Source organism: Lathamus discolor, chromosome 5, assembly GCF_037157495.1.
Source record: "Lathamus discolor isolate bLatDis1 chromosome 5, bLatDis1.hap1, whole genome shotgun sequence".
Classification (NCBI taxonomy): Eukaryota; Metazoa; Chordata; class Aves; order Psittaciformes; family Psittacidae; genus Lathamus; species Lathamus discolor.
The window spans coordinates 28,704,247-28,724,413 of NC_088888.1; the positions used below are offsets into that span (position 1 = coordinate 28,704,247).

At 36.2% G+C, this 20,167-nt stretch overlaps 1 protein-coding gene across 8 annotated transcripts in view; it reads left to right on the forward strand.

Annotated features, from left to right (window-relative positions):
• CEP170 (centrosomal protein 170) overlaps positions 1 to 20,167 on the forward strand; it is a 102,239-nt gene that overhangs the window by 67,101 nt on the left and 14,971 nt on the right. For 4 of the 8 annotated variants that reach the window (XM_065680150.1, XM_065680151.1, XM_065680154.1 and 1 more), the window contains 4 exons: positions 6,284 to 6,410; positions 10,265 to 12,094; positions 15,384 to 15,434; positions 17,028 to 17,262. In XM_065680150.1, the coding sequence (XP_065536222.1) occupies positions 6,284 to 6,410; positions 10,265 to 12,094; positions 15,384 to 15,434; positions 17,028 to 17,262 (2,243 nt within the window). The remainder of the gene's footprint in view (positions 1 to 6,283; positions 6,411 to 10,264; positions 12,095 to 15,383; positions 15,435 to 17,027; positions 17,263 to 20,167) is intronic. The other 4 variants (XM_065680152.1, XM_065680153.1, XM_065680155.1 and 1 more) reach the window with 3 other exon arrangements.

Genomic DNA, 20,167 nt, shown 5'->3' on the forward strand with positions numbered 1-20,167 from the left:
TTTAATGCGTGATACAAAGTTAGCTAAGAAAAAAATGGTGGATAATACATTTCAGATTTTTTGCAAAGCCAGAGAGCTCCAGGTTTTTACATTCACAGTTTTGAGTTCTCAAGTGAGATGCCGCTCATGACGAGCCACTTGCCTCGGAAGCAGTATAATTTAATCAGTTGGTGAAAGATCAGGAAAAGGAAAACGCCTGTTCTTTATATATGACTCAGAATACTCACGCAAGCTAGATGTTGATTGTATTTCATATTGAAATCTTGGGTGACATTCTGATGTCGTTGTCATGGATAAACTATAACTTGAAATGTGTTGGGAACAAAACAGGCTCACACTGGAGCAGAATTAATCTGTAACAGTAATGAAGCACACGAGTCTTACTTCTACTTGCCATCGCAAACTGTTACTGAAGTATGATCCTGTAAATTAGCAAATTTCATAAATAAGCAAATTTTCTGGAATATATCAAGAGCTTAAAGTATAACTTTGTGTGCCTCCCATGTGAATACATTGGGGTTAGTATCTAGGAATCAGTTCCTCCTAGAGGAGGTCTGCTTTATCATGGTTGTATTTGAGCTGCTGTGCAGCCTTGATACACTGTGATACTGCATCTAGATTAGTATCTTTGAATAGTTTCTCTAAGCTTTCTGCTTGGAGTAAATTATTGCCATACAGCATGTTCATATTATGTGGAAGAATTTGACAAACTTTGGCTTTCACCTTGCTTCTTTGCATGAATCTGTAACTACAATCTCTCTCTCTCTTGTTTTTCATGGCTTTTGCAAGATTCAGCTTTTTTATGCTGTATCAGTTTTCAAGGGTATTAAAAATATTGGTATTTTCCTATTTCTGTAATTTCACAAGCAGGAAAAGAATACGATTCATTTTAAGAACATAATCTAGCTTTCCAAGTGTCATAATTTGCAAATAATGGGGTTTAATTTTAGAAGGTTGAGACTTCTGCAGTCATAGGGCAGGTGTAAGAATCGTTCTGGAAACAGCATACTAAAACTTACTTTGATTTATGTTGAAATTACAAGAATTATGCCTTTTTATTACTGTGGATGCTTTGCTGAATACAAAAGTCTACATACATTAGGAAGGGAATGGGTTACTTGGTATAGTCTTAATTTACAAAATAACTACAAGAAATGACAGGAAAAAATTAAAATTGATCAGTTGGTAATGGATCAAAACTGACAGAAACAATGCATATATAGAAAGTAATAGTGTAAGAAGAGTTGAGGAGAGATGAAAATGGAAAAAAAGCTTACCAGAGAAAGTTAGAAATAGAAGTTGCTTGATACATTTGTAGAAGAGAAGCTAATTCAGAACAAATCAGAAAAATTAAGGTGTGTTTTGTAGTATAGAATCATAGAATAGTTAGGGTTGGAAAGGACCTCAAGATCATCTAGTTCCAACCCCCCTGCCATGGGCAGGGACACCTCACACTAAACCCTCCCACACAAGGCTTCATCCAGCCTGGCCTTGAACACTGCCAGGGATGGAGCACTCACAACCTCCCTGGGCAACCCATTCCAGTGCCTCACCACCCTAACAGGAAAGAATTTCCTCCTTATATCCAATCTAAACTTCTCCTGTTTAAGTTTTAACCCGTTACCCCTTGTCCTGTCACTACAGTCCCTGACGAAGAGTCCCTCCCCAGCATCCCTATAGGCCCCCTTCAGATACTGGAAAGCTGCTATGAGGTCTCCACGCAGCCTTCTCTTCTTCAGGCTGATGTGCATGTATCATAATGAGAAAAAAATCATGAGAAAACTCTTGAGAGAATATGGTAATATTTCAAGTCATTACTAAAACTTACGCTGTTTGTTTTATCATAATGAAAGGGAGAGAGAGAGGCAAGCAGGTTTGATTTGTAAAGTATGTGGGTATCGTGTTCTCATTATGTACAAACTCTTTTGCTTGTGTTTTTTGGAAGACTTACTGTATTACTAGGCTGCAGATCATAAGCTAATAAACCTTGTTGAATATCTCAGCTAAATAGTGGTGGCCTCAGGGTAGCTCAGTGTTCCAGCCTTGCATCCACTCAGATTCTGGGTAGACCATCTTCCAGTTGTACCTGTAGATGATTTAGCAGAATGAGCCAAATGTAGAATATGATTGACAGAAAAAGCAGGGAATAAAAAAAATAAGATATTTCAATTGAGGAAAATGGAAAAGATGGCTTTGGAAATAATGAAGATCCTATAAAAACAATTTTGGGGTTGAAAGATTATTCTGAACTTAAATATCTTAACTTTACAGGGATTGTGAAGTGTCATGAATGACATGTTTGGAAAGAACCTTAAAGGCTGCTTTTCTTAAAAGGAAATTCTTACCTTTTCCTTTGATATGACAAGCTTTGGTACTTTGGAGTAGTGTATGTCATGAGACTAAATGAAATGCAGAGTGCATGTCTGACACAGTTGGATTGAGCCTGCATGCACTGGTTCTTGCCTTTTCAGTGATTACAGATAGGCAGTAAAAATATTAAATCTATTTAAAATATTTAAATGTTTTTATTTTCTATATTAAAAGCTGCCACTTGCCAACCGAGGTAAGTGTGATTTAAGAACAAAAATTAAATAAGATAGATAACAAAGAGAATATTGTTGTTCTTGTTGTTATTTATTCTTACTATGTGAACTTGATTATTAAACACACTGTAGACATTTGGGCTCTGATTTTCCATCCAGCTTCCATTTAATTTTCAGTGGTCAGTTGTCTGTGCTAACCACAGTTCTTAAAAAATGTACCTGCTTTAGCAACATTGTCTTTGATGTGCTTCAAAGGACATATCTGGTTTTTGTTTGGTTTGTGTTGGAGTTTTTTTAATTTTTTGAGAAGGCTGCTGCACATTTTGAAACCTGATTCTGCATCTGCAGGGTCACTAGTCCCATTAACTGCAATGTTCCTTTCCTGTTTTGAATGCTCATTTCATGTCTTTCCCACTGAAGAGAAAAGAAATAATATTGCTGAAATTCTGAATACTGAATAATTTCATTTGTGTAAATATTTGATACATTGCTTCTTAGAAGTGGAGAACTGCCATGTGTATTCAGAGGCTGTATTTCCTTTTGTTTGTCCTCTCTAATTAGAAACATTTCCTGCTCTTCTGTAGAGCAAACAATTTAATCTGAAGTTTGATGCTTACTTTTTGGTTGAATTTAGATGCTATACTGAAACATAGGATGATTGTGTCACTAGTATCATGTGGCTATGAAAAGGCAAATATGACCCTTGGAACAATGTATTGTCAAGTAGAGAAGGGCAGTGTTGTAGCCATGGTGGAAAGTGTTGGTGAAATTTCCTCTGAAATAGTGGCCATAGAATATTTATCAGCTATGATTAAGAAGGGTGAATGCAAGATTAGAGAAGGTACAAAGAGAGCGACTCAGATTATTAAGGGCACAGAGATTGACTTTACAAGAATGGATTGATACAATTCTTGTATAGCAAAGTAGTGGCTGAGATAGATACAGTTGCTGGAGTTAGTTGTTTAAGATAGATGTCAATGTTGTTCCAGGAACAAATGTGGAGACAGTGGCTGAGAATAAAGTGAGCATGGAAATTTGGAAAAAGATCATCACCCCTGGAATAATATGGTCCTGAAGCAGGTTCAGTGGGGAGGGACTAAAAGAACTGCTTTCAAGACGACACTTCAGTTTATGAAAGGGTGGCATGATATGATTCTTACAGCATGAGATGGCTGGAGTATGTGTCTGAAAGGACTTCTTTTTCTTTTTTATTCAGCTTGTTGAAATTTATTACAAAAAAGAAGTATATTGCTTTGAAATGCCAAGTATGGAGATGCTTCCAGGTGTCCTGTGTGTGCGCTGTGAAGTTTTTTCAGATGTACAGCCTGAAGTCCTAAATCTTCAGGCTGGAACAATAAATCCACAGAAATCCATTGGTCCATTTTCTGAAGATCTGTTAGTCCAATTTAGTTTGTATACACAATAAGCAAAAGGGAAAGCAGATTTAACCTGGAAGTTGACATGTTGGTATCTCTTACATGAACCCAGCTTTTCTGGAAGACTAGGAAATTCCTTTTGGTATTCAAGAGATTTGGAGGATTGCTTGCTTTCCTGTAAATGGATATGGATTATAGAAAGAACATTAGGATACCTGAATGTGACTTTTTTAATGTGTGTTTTATAAACCTTTCACCTTTCAGTTGTGCTTAAACTATATCAAAAGAAACTGCTTTTCATAGTTCTGTATTTTGTGCTTTAGTATATAGAGTTGTCAGAATACACATTTACATCCACTGCTAAGTAGAAAACTTTTTTTTTTCCAGTGTGATTATTTTCAGGGAAGAGTAATTTATCATGTTGCTTTTCTACAGTTAATCTGCAAAGTTTTAATGTATTTCTCTATTGTGAAGTAGAATTCAGATTTCCAATACATATCATATCTCTAGCTCTGGAATTGGCTAGGCAATACACAAGGAGCTACTCAGTGTTTTCTCTACTAAAGGTAGAGAATGGGAATGTCTATCATATTTGGGTTTGGTTGTAATTAATAGGTTTATTGAAGATGGAAGTTCACTGGTACAGACAGAAAATAGAGAAAGTTTAGAGATATGAAGGAAAAATGAGGCTTCAGCAGCAGTTGTCAATCTGTAAATGCTGCATGTATTTTCATAGGGGTTTTGTAATTTTTTTTTCTAGCACCCTTTTCCTTGCATTGTGTTCAGAAATGCCAATGAATAACAGTTCAGTTCAGTTGCCTCTCTTTGCTGTTATTAGACTTGAATTTTATAACGTTTTGATTCTAAGAAATGAATTCACAATGTGGAAATTTATATAATAATTCAAATAACTTATTTGGTGTATCTCTGACTTACTACATTCATAATATTCTGCAAGAGATTTGTGATGTTCCACTTGTGTGCATTAATTATGGTCATTCGTTTAATCAGGAGAAATTCAAGATCATAAATTCAAGTCTTCTCAAATGTCTAAGTCACTTTTAATTTGAAGGAAGTTACATCAGATGACATTGTTCACCGTTCTATTGCTGCTAAATAAATCTTAGAAAATTTATAGAGTTGGTTTCTGGTCAAAGACTAGAATCCCAGAGTGGCCAAGGGATTAGGCAGAAATCAGTGTTTTGAATAGTAGTGCCATGATATGAACAGGCAGCAGAGCTTCAGCTAGCCTTTGAAATAACTCCTGTAAATCTCCTTATGAAGCAACTTACTGGTTTCTCCATGTCCTTTCCATCTCGTTGGTCTTGAATTTTGATTTCTCATTCGATTTGCCTATGGTTATGTAACTCCTTTGGAACTATAGTCAAGAAGTTCTGTCATTTGCAGTGCTTTGTCTTTTGAGTCCAATAAATTAGACTATGTAAGCTTCTGTATAGCCTTTGACACTGTACAGCCCATATGTGCATGTGCAGGTGCACATGTATATGCATCAACAGTTGACTACTGTCTTTTTGGGGATATGTGAGCAAGAGAGACTACAATATATTGGGTGAAACAGTAATATTACATTAGATTTGGAAATAAGGGGGGTGGTTTTTTTTTGGTTTGTTTTTTAATTACTTGAGCTACTATAACAACACAAGAAGATGATTTAATTTTATATTTGCTTTTTTTATGTATTAAAGCTTTTCAAGGGTTCAAAAGACTTACTGTCAAGAAAGTAAGTTAATTTCCTTTCTAGGTCAGCTGCAAAAAATGATCTGATACTGGTGACATTGACTTCATAGTTACCTGGTAGGATGGATTAAAACTGTTGCTTCCTTTTTTTTTTTTTTTTTGTTTGGGCCAGACAAATAATCTGATCTTCCTTTCCATCATAACTTATCTTACTCTTTTAGTCTTTAAGGTAGTCTTTCTGTAATGTAGTAAATACAATAGTTCATCTGGACAAGGAGGTCTTCTAAGCTGGTAAAATGTCACTTTCTTGGCTTCCTTAAACACATTTTTAAAGTTAACACACGCACTCTCACACCCCATTCCTGCTTTTCTGAGCTGAGGACTGAAATAACTGTTTTAAAACTCACATATTTTATATAGGTTCTGATGTTTAACAGTTTGCTGCACTAGGATATATTCTTTATTCAGTGCCAGTTGTGCAGCTATATAGATTTTGTTAGTTTGTCATTCTAGACCTGGTAACCGTAAAGCATACCAAGGTAAACTCCTTCTTCAAATTCTTCCAGGGAAATAGTTTCTGCCATACCTAGTCAGGAGAAACCTGGAAAGGGGGCATGCTTTTTATCAAACTGTTGTAATTTTTCTTTTTCTTTTCTTCTTCCTTAGGGAGGTTCTACTGCCCCTGGAAGTAAACGTTGGGTATCACAGTGGGCCAGTTTGGCTGCTAATCACACACGTCATGACCAAGATGACATCAGATTGGAGTCATCTGTGTCTCTTCCACTAGAAAACGGTATAAAAAGCTGTTTTTGTCATAATTTCTGCTGAAGAAACCAGTGAAAGGGAGAAAAGAGTATCTACATAAACAGCTTTCTTACTCTTAGTACCTGTTTTATTTTTTATGAGCACCTATTTTATTTTTTGTGCTGACACTTGTGAATTGTGGTGGAGTTAGTATACCTCTTCAATATAAAATGGACTAGTAACTACAAAGGGATGTCATGTTAATGAACGGTTCTTATTCTGAAAATTATATGCTGTTTACTGATCAAGAAGTAACTATTAGTCATCTACTACAGATATCTTTTTTCCTACAATTCCAGCATTTCCTCTTATTCCAGCTGAATTTGAAATTTTCAGCATCAAAGAAAAAGTTTAAAAGATCAGGTGAAAAAAAAGTATGGTTTAGAAGTAGAAATGCTTTTGTGTGTACACTGCTTCTGAAGATATACGACTATTGACAGAACATGTACGATATCCTTATGTCAGAAATTGGTAATTTTTTTTTTCTCCTATAGTTTTGAGCAGCTTTTTAGGGTTTGTTTTTTTTTTTTTTTCATTCTCCCAACATTAAGAAGTGTAATGTGTGTTCTGTACTTTTTTGTTACAGCTGCTTTCTTTATATTTTTCAAGAATCTATGTCTGTTACAATTTCAGAGCTAGCCTCATCTTTGACCTGTAAGTTAGTCTCTCGGAAGACTGCATTTTTAACTGATAAACCCAAATCTTTACTGCTCTCAGAGTGGAACCATGTGATTCTCTCCCTGCTTAGACTGAAAATCTAGTCCCAGCACTATGCTCAGCAGTCAGAGCTGTTGCAGAGAAAAAAATTGCCGTAATTCTTTGAGTATTTGTGTTGAGGACCAACCTTCTTGGGTCAACTCAGTGTCTTTTCCTACTGAAGACTCTTTGAAATTCACCAAGAAACAAGTTACATGCTCAAATATATGTAAAAGATTGGATCTGGTAGGTCTGTCTGAGAGAAGTCAATCTTCATGGATAGCAGTCATATTGATTTTCATTGAACCTCCTTTTTTTTATAATTTCTGAGAAAAACAGCCTAGGAATTAGAAAACCTTCTATAGATTCCAGAGATAACCACCTGTTTCTTAAATGAGTGTCATATCACAGATTATACAAGAAAAGATGTGAGTCATTTTGCATTCTTCATCAAAGGTGTGGTACTGTGCAAAGAGAAAAGAAAGATTGAAGGGCTCAGAAAGTAGCAAATATGTGTAATTGTACAATATGTATGACCATATACAAACAGTATGGTGGTTGTTATTCAGTTAAGTGCTTAGAGAATTCTTGTAGAGAGGTGTCCTGGGTTCAGCAGTAGCAGTCATTTTTTCTCCTTAGTAGCTGGTGCAGTGCTGTGTTTTTGACTTTCGGCCCAGGAACAGCGCTGGTAACACCAATGTTTTTAGTTGCTGCTCAGTAATGTTTAGTCTGACCAAGGACTTTGTGAGTCTCATGCTCTGCCAGGGAGGAGGGGAAGCTGGGAGGAAGCAGACACAGGACACATGATCTGAACTAGCCAAAGGGGTATTCCATACCATAGCATGTCATGCCCAGTATATAAACTGGGGGCAGTTACCTGGAAGGGCTAGATCATTGCTCAGATCGGGCTGGGTATTGGTCGGCGAGTGTTGAGTCGTTGTATTCTCTCCTCTTGTTATTTCCCTTATCATTATTATTATTGATGGTAGCAGTAGTCATTTGTGTTATACCATAGTTACTGGGCTGTTCTTATCTCAACCCGTGTGAGTTACATTCTTCTGATTCTCCTCCCCATCCCTCCGGGAGCGGAGGTGGGGAAGCAGGGGGAGGAGGGGAGTGAGCGAGTGGCTGCATGGTTCTGGGTTACTGACTGGGCTTAAACCACGAGAAGAGGGAAGCCCTGTATTCCAGTTTGTATTCCTGGAACAGCCAATGCTGGTGCAAGCCTTGATTGAAAGATTCCCAACAGGGTATTTAGAACTGTTGTTTATAGATCTCTCCTGGTGTAAAGTGAATTGGCGGATGTGTGTTAGTACATATGTCACATTATATTGCAACAACTGGTAAATAAACTGCAAAAAGAATTATTTTCTATCCAAACACTGAAAGTCAGAGCAATTCATAGAGCAGTTCGTATTATCTCTGTATGTGCTTGTTTCTGACAGAGTAACTGCTATGTTTGTTGAACAGGCAAGGAGGGCATAGTCATGATGGAAAAATAAAATTTTGTTTCTAAAATGGGATTATTCAGTATCAATTACTCCTTGCAACTGTTCATGGGATGGCCATGTTTTCCTGACTAAAGAAAAATATGTCTTCACTAAGAATTCAGTGAAAGCACTTTAGCAGTAGTATTGCATTCTTTTGATGCTTTTATACATTTTTCTATATATTTCTATCCACAGTGTCTTGTTTGGGTTAAAAACATTCTTTCTGCTCTCTCAACCATAATAAGTTCTTTCTTCATGAGTGGGGCTTTTCAATACTGCTGAAAGAGTGTCCCATGGGGAGAGGCTGTAGACTTTTGTTGAGACAAGACCTTGAGCTGTGGAACGGGCAAGTAGTGAGGAAGGGGGGGGATCTTACTCATTCAGTAGCTTTGAAATCTGGTGTTATATGTGTTCAGGAAGACTTGCTTTCCACTCCCTATTGTAATGGTATGCTGATATACCAGTGATTTGTACTGCGAGAATGTAAAAATTTTATATACATATATATGGTCCAGTGTACACAGCTGGCTAAAAGAGTGATTTGAGGGATAGCATACCTTATGTAGCTCAAAATCTTGTATCTATAAAGAGGAAAGTTTTCATATGAGAGCAATCGTAGCCATATTATGGAACATACTTACTGAGATTACAATGGAGCAGGAAAAAAATACCATAGTCCCTATGTAAGAATGCCACGAATGTTCACTTTCGCAGTGTACAGCCGCAGAGTGTCAGCAAGGCACTAAGTAGCCTAAGATGCCACACAAGCAGGCAACTGTTCAATTACAATCAACCTTATCCATGTTTGGGAAGAAATTCTGTCTGTTTGTAGCAGAGCTGGAAGACAGGGTGTTGTTCTCTCTTTGCACTCTTACCCTGCTTCTCAAATGACTCCTTCCCTTTTCCTGCATTATGCTAGTTTTCTGAAGTGCACGTTCACAAGATGGCCTTTCGTGTCCTGTTCACATCTCTGTGATAAACCAGAAATAGTTCATTGCAGTAATTCCATTGTGACAGTTTAGACATTGCTTTCATCGATACATGTCTGTATCAGCACTTTGGATTGTGTAGAATTAACTGTTCTCTTGTATGACACCCTAACCATTCTACTTCTAGTAATAGAGAAATATTTTTTTATGTGTGTAATCACTTTTATCAACAGATAACTGTTCTAAATTATGTTAGCACATGACTTTGCTCAAGTTCTTAATACAAAATGTATTGGAAGAGTGAAATGAAATAATATAGCTAGTTGCATGCAACTTTGTAGTTTGGAGGTAGTTAATGTAATTCACAAACAGAATTCCCACTCTTTCATAGGAGGAGTGTTTCCAGTTTTTCCTGTAAACAGGAAATTATGCCAGTAATGGGTTAAATTGGAGAAAGTTCAGCTCATCGTGTTAAAGAACGCAAATATTATTTTAAAAGTTTTCTACCCAAGCAGCTTATAGACAGTCAAACCTCCGTCAACTGAGATTTTTAAGAACTTGTTAAATGTTTTTAAACATTTGTCTAATTGATCCTGCTGTAGAACAGAGGGACAGACTGACTACTTTTTCCAGTTGTGTTTTATGTTGGTATGTTAGTCTTACCTTAATATTTTTACCTTGTTACTGAATGAATTTTCACTTTTTTTTTTTTTTTTTTTCATTTTTAGACACAGACATCAGTGAGTCTGGTATTTCTGTTAGAAGCACTGGTTCAGCTGCTTCTATGACCAGCCAAGGTGAGCGAAAGAGGAGGACACTTCCACAGCTTCCCAAAGAGGAGAAAGTGAATGAAAGCTCAAAAGTAAAACCCACGTCTCATCAGAGATCAGAAATAGGTGAAAAGCAAGACACTGAACTTCAGGAGAAGGAAACTCCAGCTCGTCCCTCAGATGCCGATAGCAGAAGTGTAGCCAAGTCCAGCAGAACAATGAATGGTCTTTCGCCCAAAGCCACCGGAGACAAAGTTTTTTCTTTCCCCAGCTGTTCCAGTAAAGAGCGAGTTGAAACTGGCAAAGAAACTTCTGTGGTGAAACAGGCTTTAGCAAAAATTCAACAACAAGAAAGAAAGGAGCAAGGACACTGGACACCTACAAAATTATCCTCTACAAAACCTGCTGCAAACCAATTTGAGAAAGGTAGGGAGGAGATCACTATGTCACCCAGAACTTCAGGTAATCAAGACAAAGCTCCTGGACACGTTACAGATAAGGCAGAAATTAAGTTGGCGCAGAGTGAGGGAAAAAGAAGAAAAAATGAGGAAACTATTAAAGGACAAACTCCTAAACCATCTGGAGGAGAAAAAAAGGAATCTTCAAAACCGTTAGTGAGGCAAGGTAGCTTTACTATAGATAAGCCTAGCACAAATATACCTATAGAACTTATTCCTCACATTAATAAACAAAGTGGATCTGCTGCCCCTTTAGCATCTGCAAACAGGATACGTGACAGAAGTGATTCAATGGACACTGATTCCAGTCTAGATACAACACTCATTTTAAAAGACACAGAAGCTGTAATGGCTTTCCTTGAAGCTAAATTGCGTGAAGAAAATAAAACCGATGAAGGTCCAGAAACTCCAAGCTACAATAGAGATAATTCTATATCACCAGAATCTGACGTAGATACAGCCAGCACAATCAGTCTTGTTACTGGTGACTCTGAAAGGAAATCCACACAGAAGCGCAAGACCTTTACAGCCTTATATAAAGATAGATGCTCCTCTGGTTCTCCTTCAAAGGATGTTTTAAAATCTTCTGCAACAAGTGCCAGAGAAAAGATGGAAAAGAAAACTAAAAGTCGGTCTTCAGATGGTGGCTCTAGAGCTGACGCTCGCAAAGCTGTGCAGTCAAGTGGAAGAATGAGACAACCATCAGTAGATTTGACAGATGATGACCAAACATCTAGTGTACCTCATTCTGCCATTTCTGATATCTTATCGTCTGACCAGGAAACCTACTCTGGCAAATCACATGGAAGAGTTCCTTTTGCCTCAGCAGATGAACTTTTACATTCCAAGATGGAAGGAAAGTCAGCTAAATCAAAAACTTCTCCTGTTGCACTTGGGCAGTCTAGTAAATCTACCACTCTTCCAAGACCTCGTCCTACAAGGACTTCTCTCTTGCGCAGAGCACGGCTTGGTGAAGCCTCCGATAGTGAGCTTGCTGATGCTGATAAGGCTTCAGTGGCTTCCGAAGTGTCCACTACGAGTTCTACGTCAAAACCTCCATCAGGGAGGAGAAGTATTTCCAGAATAGATTTACTTGCTCAACCCCGCAGAAATCGACTTGGCTCTTTATCAGCACGTAGTGATTCTGAAGCAACAATAACTAGAAGCACTGCCTCATCTCGTACCCCGGAAGCTATTCTCAGAAGTAGTGCCAGGCTAGCATCAGCAGGAGATAGTAGTAAAGTTTCTGCTAGAACTCGAGCCAATAGCATTTCTCGACTTTCAGATTCAAAATCCAGATCTTTGGCTTCAGCTCATAATTCTCCCTCAGGTACGTGACGCTATTTGAACTAGTTTTGTCCAATTTTTTTTTTTATATGTGGATTTGTTTATTATTTCTATAAGTAACAGCTCTTAAGAAGTATTTGTTGAGTTTTAATTGATGGAGACTTTCTCCTTGGAGTATGAGACTTCCTTCGCAGGGCTTGTGGACAATTCTCATTTAAAATTATAAAAACAAGATATTGCAATTCTTTAACTCTTTGGTTATTGTTTTAAACTTGTAACCAGTAACAAAGAATTTCATTGAGGCATTTGGGTGTGGCAGCATTAGTACAAAACCAGAACAGATATCTCTTTACTCAAGTCACAGTAGTAGGAGTTCAGAACTACATAGAAGATACAATATTTATTTGTAAGATAGGCTTGTAAATATGCCGAATAGTCAATGTTTCCTGAGGTGTCTGTAGGATAACTATAATTTATAATTTAAGATTAGCTTCCAGAACTATGAGAGTGAGAATTGTTTGGTAAGAATAATAACAAGATAGATATGGAAAAATTAGACACAAACACTACCTAAATACTGTAAAGTCATTTATATTAAAATGTTTGCCTTGTCTTGGAGTAGTTTCTGTTCTCTGTTCCAAATCTTGACACTTGAATTGACATCATGAATTCCAAATTATGTTCATCTTCTTTTGTGTTCCTTTACAGTAATATTATGTGTGGAAGGAAAAATCAGTTGATTAATTTTAACTACTCTTCTGTTAGAAGTGAACATAATATTTTTAGTACAAGCACTGTGAAAGAGTGCCAACTTTTTTACAACAGCAATATTAAATCAACCAAAACTGAGTTAATTCTAAATAAGTGAACTTTCATGTGGAGTTAATATATAAAATTGATGACCTCTTGCCTTTTGAATTGTCATACTAACAACTTTATTTGAAGCTGATCCACAACGTAAGAAAAATATAAATAGAATAGCTTCCAGTGTTGTGTGTTACTACTGAAATTATATATTGTCCTTTATTCCTTCCCATTCAGACTTGATATAAACATCTGTGATAAATTTCCCACAGTCCTACTGCTCTTTTGATGCTTGTATATCATAAATATACCTTCTTAGGATTCTCAGCAGTGTTCATTCCATGGCTACATATCTTTTGGCTGTTTCATTAGCTGAGTAGAAATTTCTGTAGAGATGCTAATGACGTATTCACTGAACTATGAAGTTGAATCTGTTTAGTATTATGACAGGTGTCTACAAAGATTAAAAAAAAAAGTGAAACTTCAGAAAAAAAACCCTCTGTCTTTGTAAGATATCATTGGAAAAGTAGCATGTGTTCAATTTTAATTTAAGTTTTAAACTGGCATGTGCAGCCTGAAAGAGTGGCAACATTAGGTCAGGGAAGACTGTCAGTTAAGACTGCTTCTATATGTTTAACAGTTAGCACTAGTTCACATTGTGATATTGCTGTCACTTTGCTGCTGCTTGTTTTTCACAAAACTATATATGGATTTTGAGTTTTGTGCCCATGTGAACTATTGCATGCTTCCTAATTTTTTCCCAGGTTGCTGTATTGAAATGATTTGCTGCTTGTGTTCAAGGGAGCAGGTGTATCTTGCTCTTCCCAGTCTATTAGGCTATCACAGTTGCCTTTGTTAAACATTCCTTTCATTTATCTGCATTACACAAAGTTTACTGTAGCTTGTATAAAATACTTTTCTCAGGAAAGAAAAGATGCCATCTTCCTTGAGCTACCACAACCTGACAAGCTAGGTATTTTTAAAAGACTGTTGTTAGAAAAATCTACAGTAGAAATAGCTTCTGTCATGAAACACATCATCGGTTTACGTGTCAAACTCCTGGAGAAGCCAGTATCAGTGTAAAGGTGAAAAAAATCTGAAAGCAATTAATGAGTCAGTCAGATACTTTCAAAACAAAATCATGGCAAAATAAATCGATCAAAGAGAAAATTATTTCCAGATTTCCCAAATCTTTTTAAATGTTCAGACATACATCCCTGTAAAACAGGTGCAAAAAAAGGCATCCTTTTAAATGAGAGGGCAAGCAGACAAGTGGAATGTTTTGGATGAGAATTACCAGCATTAAAGTAATTACCACGTTGTTTCTGTGGTAGGAGGCTTGGTATCTGACAACACTGTGAAGACACGTGAAGCAGAATTAGGATTTTTTTACCTCAAGCAATGAAAGATTTAATCAAGGCTGAATCATCAAATAGCAGAGTGTGACCAATAAAACCAGAGAAGACCAAAGACCTTTTTTCACAATTGCAGAGGAAAGTTGATGTTACAGAAGGGGCTTTTTACTGGGAAAATTGAAACAGGATCAGACCTAGTGCAAAAGTGCAACTGTAAAATTAAGCAGTGAGTCAGAGTAGAGAGACCTTGAACAACTAGTTGTGTTCAGCAGCTTTGCTGGCTTGCTGACCAAAATGTCATTGCAACTAGCTGGCAGATAAGTTGATCAAAGCTGTTGGAGGAGGAAAAAGAAAAAAAAAGGAAAAAAAAATTGAACATGGGGAGAAAACAACCCTTATTCCAGGATCTTTGAAAAATGTGAACCTTGAGAAGGCATCAGTGAGAGTGTATTATAAGAGAGGTGCTTAATGAAGTCTGTCCTTAGGTCTTAAGTGACCTGATTATGGTGTCCAAATCATCAAAATTGCCAGCTTAAGGTGCTGTCAACATGTTATACTTCTAGAGTAGTCCCCAGATCAAGTTGGTCTGCTGATTACTTTAGCCAGAGTTTTGGAGGGATTTTTAATTATTGGTACTGATATTCACAGTCTTTGCTGTCTAAGATAACTTGCATGATAGCTTTCAGAAATTGCGTAAACTATGACATATTGGGGCTGCTTAGTTTAGAAATAGTATTAAAAGAATATACATGCAAATATATTGCTAGCTTAATGGGAAACGTGCTTGGATATTGCTTGTCGTGAGTTGTACAACTTTGAGATTTTTGCTGTTAAGCTTGCAATAACTTTTTCCGTATATTAATGAGAAACTCATTGATAATATATAAACAACATTTTAAGGCCTTAAAATCTAATGACCTTAAAAAATGTAGAGGGATTTTGTGATACTATGTAGACAGTTATTGATGTTACTTCAGTTAGTGTCTCTGAAATGTTTACGCTTTCGTAAAATTTGGATTTTTTGATTGTATATAATTTAAGAATCTTTTCCTAAAAGTGTGGGTGGAAAAGAGGATCTAAGATTAATCTCATCAATATTTTTTTTTAAGCAAATGCTTCTAATCTGAATGTTTTAATACCAATTAACATGATAAAACGCTATTTTGTACACAGAGAAATCCAAGCTTCTCCCAGACCCAGATCCTGATGTTGAAACTTACAGTGGTAGAGTACTAGAAATCAAATCTGTTTCTGATATTTCACTTCTCATTCAGTTTTTAGTTTTTAAATATATGATGACATATGCTCATTGTACAGTGCTGAGTTGCTGGACTAGCTCACTTCAGAGGTTTAAGATAAGTTTTATATTTATTTTGATGTGCATAATTTGAACTGGGACAAAGAATTAAAACAAAAAAAAAAAGGTGGTAAAATGTGGGCCCAACTCATAAACTCTTTGGATTTCAGTCACACGTTGCTTGCATGCCATTGGTGGGGAAATGTGCTTTTTCTGCTTATGTTCTACTTCCCTAAGATCAAAACAAGTCTGAAACCTCTAAAAAGAGAAGAGTAAGTGACTGGAGAGACATTTTTATTTTCTTCAATAAAGTTATTGAAAAAATTAGTAGATTTGGACTTGATTTGAAGCCCACATTTAAACATTAAGAAAATTACAGCAGTATATTCTGTTTTCAATGATTAAAAATGCGTTATTTATATGAGGGAAGGGATGTAAGCTTATACACCAAGCTAATTTTTCTACATATTGTAATTTTTGAGAGCATTGCACAAATCTTTTCTCAACCAAAAATTACTTTCACTATTTGTTACATAAATTCATATTGATGTATACCTTGTTTATAATGTGTTTTAAAATGTTTCAGCAGAAATTGTTATTACTTCTTGCATTTTTCTTATACTAAGCCAAATATACATGACTTGAATCTATTCCTCTTAAATGATCACATACTTTTGAAAATTTCTACAGTAATTATAGAGCCTCGTGAATGTCAGTGAGTGTGGGGATAAGTCCCTTGCAAGAATTTAGCAGGTTGTCATGATGAGAATTCCTTTACACTTAGTTCTATCTCTTCCTGCTGGGAATGTTTGAGGACAGAATATCTGAAATGCATTTTCTACACTTTAATACTTCACAGGGGGACAATAGCCTCCTACTTAGTTTCAGTTCTCTTACACTTCAGGCTGTCTTCAGGCAACATGTCTGTATGTGCTTTATGTGCTACATGTGAGAATATATGGGTTTTTCTCTGAGGCTGCTGTTTTTATAGATGTGTTGTTGATTTTTATAACAATTTAAACATTTTTCTTTTCTGTACTAAATACATAATGCATCATCTAGGATATATATGCTTTCCTTAAGTAAGCATTCATTCCAGGCTTGGTGCCAGCTCCATCCTTCCTTCATATCTCTTCATTTTTGTGTATCATGTAAACCATGAATGAAACTTGGGAAAAAATCTGCAGAAAAAGTGCAATCTGACTATATACTTAAATGTTAATGAATTGGGCCCTTGTTTTGTAATGCAGTTTGCTTGACCTCGTATGCAGTTACTAGCTTTTGTATCTTATTTCACTCATCATTATACAAAGAGCATCCGTTTTACGTTTCTATTAATACTTATTATTTAACACAAATTTTGTAGCCTTCTTTTTAAGATGTAGTAAATAAACCTTTTGTGAGGTATCTCGGGATTGGTAATGAATAGTTGTGTACTTCTGTGATGTTACTAAAATAATACTGTTTTTTCTTATTAAAGTTGCAATAATCATTCTTTTTTAACAATTAAACTAATTTAGTAAGTGCAAGATGGAGGCGCTTTCCTACAGATTATGCTTCCACCTCAGAAGATGAATTTGGATCAAACCGTAATTCTCCTAAACATACCCGTCTGCGTACCTCTCCAGCCCTGAAAACCACACGACTGCAGAGCACTGGGACAGCAGCTCAAAGTAGCAATACATTCAAGCACAGAATAAAGGAACAGGAAGACTATATTCGTGACTGGACTGCCCACCGAGAAGAAATAGCGAGGTTAGTTTTAAAGGAGTGCCTCTAAAACGACAAAGATTTGTACCCAGCTGGTTACACAGGTACATATAGAAGAGAGAGAGGGCTAATGGATTTTCTGTACCACTTACTGTTCGTATTCTCTAAGTGAATGGGTAATTTAAAGTTCTCATGAGGCTGGCAGACAGAGCACTCATGTTACCAGCACATTCTTTCTAACGGAAAATGATAGTAATTTCTGATTTATGATAGCTAGATCCCAGAAATGAACTTCTGATTGCGTTAGTGGGACTTGTAGAAGTCATCTGTGGTAATGGTGTATTTCCTGAGGTTAAAGTATATCTGATTTTGTACTACCCTTACATTCATACTGAGGTATGATTTCAGATCAATGCATGTGTGACGGAGAGGAGAAAGTGATTTTGGCGGTGTGAGACACCACATTCTCATTTTAATTTTTTTATCTAGACATTATTTTATGATAGATATTTTCAGATTTAAATCATGCATACTCATCAAAAAGTAATTTCTTTTAGTGCAGGTCCCTGAGATTAGTATAGCAATTCTTCCATTGTTGCTAATAGTACCCTGCTTCAGGTGAACCAAAGAAACATTCAACATTCTGGTAATCCATTATTCCCATATCATGCAATATCCAGGCAGAAGCTTCCGATAGCTTGCACTGGATAAATAAAACTATGTAAATATATAAACATTATCTAAAACTTAGATGCCAGTGTCCATGTTCTGAAGTTTTTAACAGAACTCGATTTGGAAGCCTAAACAAGGAAAGTGTTTTCCTTTTAAAATTAATACTGTGGTGTCACAGATGTGTGAAGCATTGCATTTTGCTTAGTGTGATTGGTTATTTTTTGTTTCCTCTTGTTACTGTTTTTCAACATTTGTTTTTCTAGTATTGTCTGTGCAAAAGGAAAATACTGAAGGGAATCTGATAGCACCTTGATAAATCATGAAATAAACATCTTCAAAGCATATTTCTAAAACTTATCTAGAGTTAGAGATGGACCTAGGGGGGAATGTGTGTATCTGGGAAAAAAAAAAAAAAAAATTACACCTGTAGGATATTATTTTGTCCTTATAAAAATTGCTGTTGAACCTCTGCTTCAGTGAAACTTCTTGGTACATTTTGCTCATCTAGGAGAGATTAATGCTGGAAGTAATTGACTATCCAGTCTCAATTTACTTGATGGTTAGGTGGGCAGTGCTTTTTTCCCTCTTGTGCTTCGTACCATTTTCTTCATTTAGGCACTGGTTACTGGTTTATAATTTGTTTTAAAAGTCATGTACTTTACCCTGCCTTTTTCACCTTCTTTACTTCCATTGGAAGTAGAGGTTCAAAGTGGTATTGCCCAGTTTGTGATGATGTATAGAAATTTTACACAAACTGCATTAAACGAGCATGTTTTAAGTTAAGAAAGCTAGCACTCAGCAGTTGAGAAATGCCAGGCTACTGTCATCTATTGTCACTGCTTAAAATGCCAGTTTCCTTAGCATCTGCTGAGCCCCCCCTGCTGTAGGTCACTAGCTGATGCTCTCTGTATGTCTGTATCTCTTTGTACTGATGCAAAATATTGCTCCTCTGGCTTTTAAGTTTAACTTTTGTCCTTTTTAAGATATTTTTCCCCCTCCTCCCATTGCCTTGCTAACTGTAGTTTACCCTCTATTATTGTCTACCCCGTAGGGTGGTTTTTTTTCCCTTCCCAGCCCTTAGTCCAGCCTCCATGATCAGAGTCCCTTCGACTCTGTTTAGAGTTTTTAAAAGAGTAATAGACAGTTGTACATTCTCATTAAAACTGATTATTTTGTTCATGTTCAATAACTGATTAGGTTAAGCAGGTGTAAAGATAATTTCATAAAACAAATGTGGAACAGAAAGTAAAGACTGTATGACAAATATTTCATTGCATCCATGTACCATCATATTGCATTTTAACTGGTCTTCCAAGATTGACCCAGTTCGAACTTTTCATGGAGTCTACAATTTACAGATGTTAATAAAATCGAAAATCAGAAAGTGATGTTTGTAAAAGCTTAATGGAATAACTAAATTTTATTTAAAACTACTTTGGCCTGGAGGATACACCCTCAGAATAACAGGAGCTTCACATATATTTTATTTAAGGATCTTAAAGTATCATTACAAAATAAACTGACAATGTAGGAAGTGTGACATAGTGAAGTAAGCATAAGAACGGGTTTGGTAATCCAACAGTTCAGAACTTTTATGGGTACCTTAAAAGTATTCCTATTTCATTGTGTTTTTCTAATACTATGGATGTTTTTTCAATACAGGTGAAAACTATTGAAACTGTATTTCCTGGAGCAGGGTAGGGGGGCTTAGGGAATTTGAGTCTTATTTTAGTGTTGCCTCCCTGCGTTAATTTGCTTTGTATGATTGCTATGTCTGATGCAGGAAACACTAGAAAACTGCAAGGCAAACTACTGTTGCAAGCGAGTAAATAGTGTGTTACCTAAAGCCTAAGTCTCATGTTCCTGATTATACAAAACTTATTCCTTAAGCAATACTTTCCGTTTCTAAAAGTTAACGTAGAATTACTTGAAAACTTCATTTATGAAAAGTCAGGCCCAACTCTCAGATGTTTTTTAATTTTCTTTTACATAGTGCTTTTTGTTTAGTGCTCTCTATTGTTTCTGTACAGAAACATGGAGTACTGACTATAGCTTACTATCAAGTTGAAACTAATTCCAGATTTTGTTCACTTGACTAGTATTTGAGTATGATGTGGGTCTAACAAGTTCCTTGCCATCTGTATTAGAGTTGTTTATGATGTTATTTTAAAGATTCATTTAAATTCATTTTTATGTAGACATCTGACATTTTATGTAATTTTGGTTGCTTGGTAAGAACTCGGTTGAAGTGGCTGTGGCATGCTGAAGCATTGCTGAT